Source organism: Castanea sativa, chromosome 6, assembly GCF_040712315.1.
Source record: "Castanea sativa cultivar Marrone di Chiusa Pesio chromosome 6, ASM4071231v1".
Classification (NCBI taxonomy): Eukaryota; Viridiplantae; Streptophyta; class Magnoliopsida; order Fagales; family Fagaceae; genus Castanea; species Castanea sativa.
The window spans coordinates 10856896-10865834 of NC_134018.1; the positions used below are offsets into that span (position 1 = coordinate 10856896).

Here is an 8939-nt window from a genome sequence, read left to right on the forward strand (position 1 = left end):
AAAGTTTTAGTCTAATAACTCATCAGTTATTGTAGATTATAAAATGTATTTATATGATTGACCATCAAACCGTTATAATATTTATCTTTGCCTTTTCACATAATGAGGAACCTAACAATGAAGGAGTTGCATTCACATGGAGACCACTAATAAAGATTCTGATCCACAAATGAACAAAACCTTGAACTTTTCCTAATCAAGAATTCTTCGTCTAGGACATTACCTTTTGCCAAGAATGGATTCACCATTCGTACACAAGAGCACTAACACTCTTGAGTAATGAAAAATATGGCAAAGCCGCAAAGGAAACTAGTAATTTTAGATTTCATGATTGTAGCAATTATTGGATATGCTTATATTGAGAGCTAATCGTAAAGTTTACTTCGTGCATGGATTTGAGATCCATGGTATGAAATTTTTTTGAATTTGCTATAGAACAAATGGGATATCATGTTATAAATAAATTTATTAATAGATTTATTTTGGATTCATTCATAGTTTATTTTGGATTTCTAATATTTTAAATAGCAAAAAAAATGTTATTTAATTATAGTGCACATGTATTATGTCTCTCTCTTTTTTTTTTTTTTTCCCTAAACTGTTTATAGTTGCCCAAAAAAAAAAAAAAAATCCTATCCTAGCTAATATTGTCTGGGTTAAGAATCTTTGTATCAAAACATAAAAGAATCATTTGACTAATTGAACAAACACCACGCGCGCACGATTATGGGTTGATACCGTTGTACGTGTGTCCGCAACGCGAGGATGACTAAATACGACGTCGTACCCCTGCCACTATCGTTGAATAGAAGACTACTCCACGCGCCACAAAAAAGTCCAAACGCAACCAAAACAGAATAAAGCCAAGACTTTTTCCATTTTGATCTGTGAAATACTGACCAAAAAAAAAAAAAGACTTTCGTTGAGCTCAAATTTTCCAGGACTCCGAAGAAATTTCCCGTGAAAACCCAGTTGGAAAAAATGCATGATTTCTGCTTCACGATCCCGTACGGGCTGGTTTTGATTGTAGGAGGAGTTGTTGGGTATATGAAGAAAGGGAGCACAGCTTCTTTGGGTGGAGGTGTGGGCATTGGATTGGTGCTCATTCTTGCTGGGTATCTCAGCCTTGACGCTTTCAAAAAGAGGAAGAACTCGTACCTCGCTTTCGTCATTGAGACTGGTACGCTTTTTCTTTTTTTGGATTTGGTTTCTTTATGTTGTTGCAAGTTCTGTGTTTTTTGTTTGTTAAGAAAATGAAGTTGTTTTTGTTAATGGGTGTACGATGTAATAGTTGTAGTAAGATTGTGGAAGGTAGATTTAGAGAAAAATTCTGATCTAATGTTTTATTTAGGATTGTTGCTTTTGGGGAATTGGAAGGTCTTTGTTTCCTTGAATTTTTCTATTTGTGAGTGAGTCCAAGATGTTATTTTTATGGTGAGATTGTGGAAGGTCAATGTAGAGAGAAAAGTCTGATCTGGGTCTATGTTTATTTGGGATTATGCTTCTGTTTTGTTTGGGATTGTGAAATTTGTGTTGTTTGTGGTTTGGTAGCTGTGTAGGAAATCTGATTTTTTGTTTCTTCTTCTTGTTTGGTGTTGGGAATCTCAATATCTTGCTTTTAAAATGTTCTGGTCTTAATTGAAGCTCTGTACTTCTGTATTGTAGGGAGACTTTGATTTTTAGGAGACTTCAATTTTCGTCTGTTCAAAATTGTTGTCCATTTGGTGCTTTTAATCATTTTGGCTATGATGGAGTACAATGAGAGAGAGAGAGAGAGAGAGAGAGAGAGAGAGAGAGAGTTTTTTTTTTTTTAAATGTTTAAATTAATTGAAAAGTCTCCAAGGGGGGGAGGCCACTGTAGAAGCACACTTTTGTCCCAACTAAGCACAACCTGGAAATGTAGAGAATCATCAAAATTTTGGGGGGAAAGAAAGGAAATTTACTAATTTAGAGGAATTCAAGAAAATAGAGAGCGTAAGAAAGTAGGCTTAAGCTTGGTAATAGGCTGCTTAAAGGAAATTTGTTTTTCCTTTGCAAGCCTCTGGTCTTCTTTTCAGGGTTTTAGTATACGTAGCTACGTAATCACAAAGGATCATGTTCATTGTTATAATGGATGGCTTCTAGTGCCAATGAGCTCTAGTTGAAATGGTACTTCCTCCTTGCATAAGAGTGGAGGGTGAGGTTGTGGGTTCAAAACCCATTGGGTGCATGTATAACTTACCAATTAAAAAGTAATGGTGGCTTTTGATAACGGCCTCATTTTGTGATTTTTGACAAGCCATCAGCTTATAATGCAATGTGAAGTTGCAAAATAGCTGGTTGTTTAGATTATCGAGAAATATTATGGTTGTTGTTGTTTACATTTTGTAATTCCTGTTTTCCAACAATCTATTTAAAAAAATTATAAAAAAGAAAAAAACGATTTCAAGAGAGGAAGATTTGTAAAATGATGTATGTGTGCATATGCGATTTTACTGGAACTGATTTTATTAGAAAAACTAAAAATGAAACCACAATTCCTTTATTTTCTTTTGCTTTAAATTTATTTGAACTGATATTCGTAGAATACAAACCACAAAAGAAAAACACACTTCCATTCTTTCTGTGGTTTTCTTTTGCTTTTTCTAACCTCTTCAAATCTGATTTTGTGCTTGCTGTATCCTTCACCTAAAACCAATAGCCATTTTGATCTGATATGTGCCCCTAAAACAGGTTGTGCAGCTGCACTCACATGGGTCATGGCACAGCGCTATATGCAAACCTCTAAGATCATGCCAGCTGGTGTTGTTGCTGGTATCAGGTAAGAAGAGGAATAATTCTGCTTTTAAGTATTTGTGCTTTTCATACTTTAAATATATCGCTACTAGTGGAAACTTAATGTAGCATCTACATGATGAGTATCATAATGCTGCTTTATGCGCCAAAATTCATTGATTACTATCTCTTGCATTTGGTTTGCCTTTTTATTTTATTTTATATATATTTAAATTTTCTTATGAATATCTTGCATTTATTCAATGAAAGATGAAATTTACTCTTTTCACAAGTTAATCCCATTGCCACGTCCATGATATCATATTCTTCCCTTTCTAGCATGGCAGTGTGGTTCAGGTTGTGAAGCAAAGCTCTAGCTTCAGTATCACATACTTTCCCCTTAAAAACCGAAGTTTGGATGTGGGTTCAAGACCCATTGGGTGTGTCTGCTTTGCATACTAATTAGAATTATTGATAATACAGTTCTTTATATAGGGGATTACAGTTATTATTATTGAGTCATTAATCATTACCTCTTTGCTGGTTTCAGTAAGGGTTGTGCATGCAAGTAGGGGACATCTGAAATCCCACAAGCATTCATGCTCTTGTGGTTATTAGTTTGGGTCCTGATGTTCCATTTGAAATGAGAATGCTGAAAGTCAGTCATTGCCAATGATTTGTAATCATGATTCCCTCATTTTCTGAACATGCAAATTGTCTTGAATGACTAAAAAAAAATCTTTTGGTTTTAATTGAATAATTTATTTTGTACTCTAGAGTACAAGTTGAGACTTATTAGATATTTTGCAATTTTTATTAATGTTCCTGTGTGCCAGGCAACCGTTGTAAGTTTCTTTTTGGAGCACATGATATTTTTGCATGTGTCCTTGTATCTTCTGAGGAGTCGAGATCATTGAAATGAGATGTTAGAATGTGACATGAATAAGTTAGTGTCATAAAAATGATGATCTAGGAGCCACCCTGTCTTTTAGGAAAAACTTGACATGATTCAATGGAAAATGAAAACTGCTGCTTATCGGTGGTGAGTTCAGTTTACATTCATCAGATTAAACTGTGCTTCTTCTTGAAAGCTCTTGCGAACATCTACTGGTCAAATGTTATTTCTCTAAAGTGAATGTATCTTTGTCCAGCTGTAATGTAGTCTTCTGGTCAGTTGATTGTAGTATTCAACTGATGATCTTAGTATCTTATCCTCCATCCCATTTTTGAGGGGGGGAATACCAATTTAGGTACATTTTAGTTTTTACAAGAGTTCCTGATAGATATATGGTTACTTAAATTTTCCTTGTCAATACAACATCTATTTGAATCTCCCAGCTAATATGCTTGCCATTTGGCTTTTCTTGCAGTGCTATCATGACTGCATTTTATCTGTACAAAATTGCAACTGGTGGCAACCATATCCCAGCCAAGGCCGATTAATGGTGTAGAGGATTTCTTTCTAATATATCACCTTTCAGAGCTGTATCTATATGCTTCTACGGGTTGTTCATAGATTTTTATCTATGCTGTATTGCTAACTATTGGTTGTGTATGAAACAAAAGATGGATTTGGTCCTAAAATTGAATGAGACCTGCTTTCAGGCCAAGCTTGTGCTTGTTACCCTCTTTTTTCTCCCTCTGAACCTCTTCTTTCATTCATTCTTTTCTTTTCTTTTAATAAATTGATAGAGTTGTAGACCAAAAAGAAGGAAAGCCTGGCCTGTGATTATATTTTCCTTAAAAGATAATCATATATAGAACCAAAAGAAACATCACAAGAGTCAGCTGTCAGAGCTCTAACAAACGAAGCAAGAAATTTAGATGGATCATGGATGTAGAGCTCCTAAAAACCTAATTCCCATATCCTATTGATTGAGTTTGTGAGCAACAATTCATAACACTTTTTTTTTTTTTATAATAATAATAATTATTATTAAAAAAAAAAAAAAAAACTGTGTTATGAATTGTCAACACCAATTAAATAGCACATAGCAAAATTCCTAATGAGTATTCTCATATCTTCAACTATGGTTGCATGGACAACACCAAGCTATCCTCTTTTGAAGATGAATCAGACCCCAAAGCTGCATCTCTACCCTTAATGGAAAACAAGATCTACTGCCCACGCTGATGCAAGCTCTTCCGCTACTATGACATCACAAGGCCTAAATGATTCTTGTCCAAGCCGTCAAGCTTCAAACACTTTTGCCACTCTCTAACATGAAAACTGTTAAGCAGCATCAATCTTTCTTAACTGTCACATCCACGTTCAGCATGATCTGGTTTTCTAAAGGGTGGTGTCCATCGTTCCAACTTTAGTAATTTCAGGGATCTTAGCTATTGAGTTCTCTCTATTTTTAGGAACTCTGAAAGGCTTTTGTCACTTTGTCGCATCCAAGTGCACAGATATGTTTGCTTTTTCCATGCATGCTTTGGTTCTCAATTTCCTTATCGTGTCCGTTGCCATGGTAGGAAATGCTCCTCTGATTATTGGTTTGGGGAAAACGTTTGCTCCCAAAGATGCACGGGTCCCACTTCCAATGTTCTGAAATTTGAAGAAGCGTGTTTCCATTGCCATCGAAACTTTAGAACACGAATGGGATAATTGGGATCCCTTTTTTCTGTGTTCCCCATTGAATCAATCTTTTGGAGTTTCGCTCAGACTTCCTTAACGTCTTTAAAAGTATGATATGCATATGTTATCCTTAATGAGCTTGTTTCAAATGCCCTCATTGATCTATCGTGTTGAGGTAGATTGCTAACAAGCGGTCAAAATGGCCAAATACCACTTTTGGCCGAAATAATTGGTGTTTTATCACTGTTTGCGAAATATTTAGTAATCTATCACATTTTTTATACTCGAATTTGACATGTAATTCAAGTGCAATAAAAATATGCCATGGTGGCACCCGCTGATGTGGACTATTTTAATTAAAAAAGGCGACGAGGAGAATGTGAAAATTGGTTAACTTGTAATATGAAACTCGAGCTCTAGGAGCTCGAGAAATGAGTACTTGACCTCTCTGAGCTCGAGTAATGCGTAAAATGTCTCTTTTGCTGGGCTGAACACGTGAGGAGCAAAAAGAAAAAAACTACATCATTACAAAGTACAACACATAGACCTTTGTTCCAGCGGCTCTTCTCTTACTTCGAATTGTCCTACATGCACATGGGAGGCTAGACAAGACTAAAGGATTGGCATGTTTCAGCTGCTCTTGTCTCACTTTAACATGTTCAAATTTTTAAAGAACTTGATCTTCAAAAGCCTAACTATAGCAGTGTAGCTGAAGTGTAGCAAGTCTCTGTCAATGGACTCTTAACTACTACCACTGTTTATTGTAGATTTTCTTGATGTTCATGACCTGTTTGATGAAAATCCAATATTTACTTCCATTGATAATCATGACCCATATATTGATCCAACTCATTACTTCCCTACGTGCCTGATTCATTTTTCTCTCTTACACACCTGATTTATTTTTTTCTTTTGTTCCAGTAGCTATTGTCTTACATCTAATTGTCCTACACGCACATAGGAGACAAGATAAGACTAAAAGATTGGAATGTTTCAGCTGCTCTTATCTTACTTCTACATGTTCAAATTTTTAAAGAACTCGATTTTCAAAAGTCTAGCTGTAGTAGTGTAACTGAAGTGTAGCAGTAATCAATTACTGCAGTAGCTGTAGCAAGTCTTTGTCTAATGGACTCTCAACCACTACAACTGTTTATTGTAGATTTTCTTTTGAGAATGTATTTTAGATTTTCTTGATGTTCATGACTTGTTTGATGATTTACTTCCCTTAATGATCATGATCCATATATTGGCCTAGCTCATTACGACATTACATGCCTGACTAATTTTTCTCTTTTAGAGCAATTGCATCAGTTGGTGTATAAGTGTGTATAATAAAAGAAATGCTCAAATTTACACATTTTTGATAAAAAACAGCCCACATCAGCTCGTGCATAATTGTCTATATTTTACATTTTCCTTCAAATTGCTACAGTACTGTAGCATGTGTATTTGATTTTTTAATAATTTTTTCTCTTTCCTCCTATTGACTCTCACCTCCCTCTCTCTCTCTCTCTCTCTCTCTCTCTCAGACACAGCACAACTCTCTTTCTCTCATCTCATCCATTTTTCTTTCTCTAGCCGCCGATCGCCATCGCCGCCGATAAGAACAAGATCGAGCAAGCCAAGTCGCCGGACGGCCATCGCGAGGAGGTGGCAGTGCTGCAAGGCGTCGATCTTGCTTCGATTGGGTGGGCGATGAATGGGTTTGAGTGTGGGTGAGGCTCGACGGAGTGAGCTCAACGGAGAAGACGCAGTGAGGGAGACGGAGAAGACGCAGTGAGGGAGGGAGAGTGGGTTGACGAAGAAGACGCAGTGAGGCTCGACGGAGAAGACGCTCGCCGGAGAAGACGCAGTGAGGCTCGACGGAGAAGACGCTCGCTGGAGAAGACGCAGTGAGGCTCGACGGAGAAGACGATTGCCAGAGAAGACGCTCGCCGGAGAAGACGCAGTGAGCTCAACGGAGAAGACACAGTGGGGAGGAAAAGAAATAATAAAAAAATGTAAAAGAAGGAATATTTTATTAAATAAATGCGTAGAATAGATAAACTAATGTGGGTGTTTTGTAAAAGTGAAAGTGTAAAATAAAAAAAATAGGTTTTTTCGTGTAAAATAAACAAAAATTATGAACGAGCTGATGTGGTTGCTGTTATACGCCTGATTTATTTTTTTTCTTTTGTTCCAACAGCTCTTGTCTTACTTCTACTTGTCCTACACGAACATGGGAGAGAAGACAAGACAAGATTAAAGATTGATGTGTTTCAGCTACTCTTGTCTTACTTCTACAGGTTTAAATTTTTAATGAACTCGATTTTCAAAAGCTTAGCTGTAGCAGTGTAGCAGTAATCAATTGCTGTAGTAGCTGTACGTAGCAAGTCTCTGTCCAATGGACTCTCACCACTACCACTATTTATTGTAGATTTTTTACATGTTCATGACCTGTTTGATGAAAATCCAAGATTTACTTCCCTTGATAATCATGACCCATATATTGGTCCAGCTTATTACTTCCCTACATGTCTGACTCATTTTCCTCTCTTACACATCTGATTTATTTATTTTTTCTTTTGTTACAACATCTCTTGTCTTACTTCTAATTGTCCTACACGCACATGGGAGACAAGACAAAGACTAAAAGACTACCGTGTTCCAATTGCTCGTCTTACTTCTACATATTCAAATTTTTAGAGAACTTGATCTTCAAAAGCCTAGTCATAGCAGTGTAATTGAAGTATAGCAGTGTAGCAGTAATCAATTGTTACAGTAGCTGTAGAAAGTCTTTGTCCAATGGACTGTCAACCACAATCACTATTTAATGTAGATTTTCTTGATGTTCATGACCTGTTTGATGAAAATCCAAGATTTACTTCCCTTGATGCTCATGACCCATTTATTGGTCCAGCTCATTACTTCCATACATGCTTGACTCATTTTTCTCTCTTACCCACCTAATTTATTTATTTTTTCTTTTGTTTCAGCAGCTCTTGTCTTACTTCTACTTGTCCTACACGCACATGGGAGACAACACAAGACTAAAAGATTGGCATGTTTCAGTTGCTCTTTTCTTACTTCTACATGTTCAAATTTTTAGCGAACTCAATTTTCAAAAACGTAGCCGTAACAATGTAGCTAAAGTGTAGCAGTAATCAATTGTTGTAGTAGCCGTAGCAAGTCTTTGTCCAATGGACTCTCAACCACTACCACTGTTTATTGTACATTTTCTTGATGTTCATGACCTATGTGATGAAAATCCAAGATTTACTTCCCTTGATGATCATGATCCATATATAGGTCCAGCACATTACTTCCCTACATACCTGACTCATTTTTCTCTCTAACACACCTGATTTATTTTTTACTTTTGTACCAGCAGCTCGTCTTACTTTTACTTGTTCTGCACGCACATGGGAGACAAGACAAGACTAAAAGAGTGGCGTGTTTTAGCTGCTCGTCTTACTTTTACATATTCAAATTTTGAAGGAACTTGATCTTCAAAATCTTAGCCGTAGCAGTGTAGCTGAAGTGCAGCAGTGTAGTAGTAATCAGTTGCTCTAGTAACTGTAGCAAGTCTCGGTCCAATGGACTCTTAACCACTATCACTCTCTATTGT

General features: G+C 36.5%; 1 protein-coding gene across 1 annotated transcript; it reads left to right on the forward strand.

Moving 5' to 3' along the window:
- The first annotated feature begins 800 nt into the window (after positions 1–800).
- LOC142640404 (protein FATTY ACID EXPORT 5-like) lies at positions 801–4364 on the forward strand. Its single transcript, XM_075814477.1, has 3 exons — positions 801–1180; positions 2713–2800; positions 4125–4364. The coding sequence occupies exons 1-3, from the start codon at positions 982–984 to the stop codon at positions 4195–4197; spliced, it is 360 nt and encodes a 119-aa protein (XP_075670592.1). The 5' UTR covers positions 801–981; the 3' UTR covers positions 4198–4364.
- The last annotated feature ends 4575 nt before the right edge of the window (positions 4365–8939 follow it).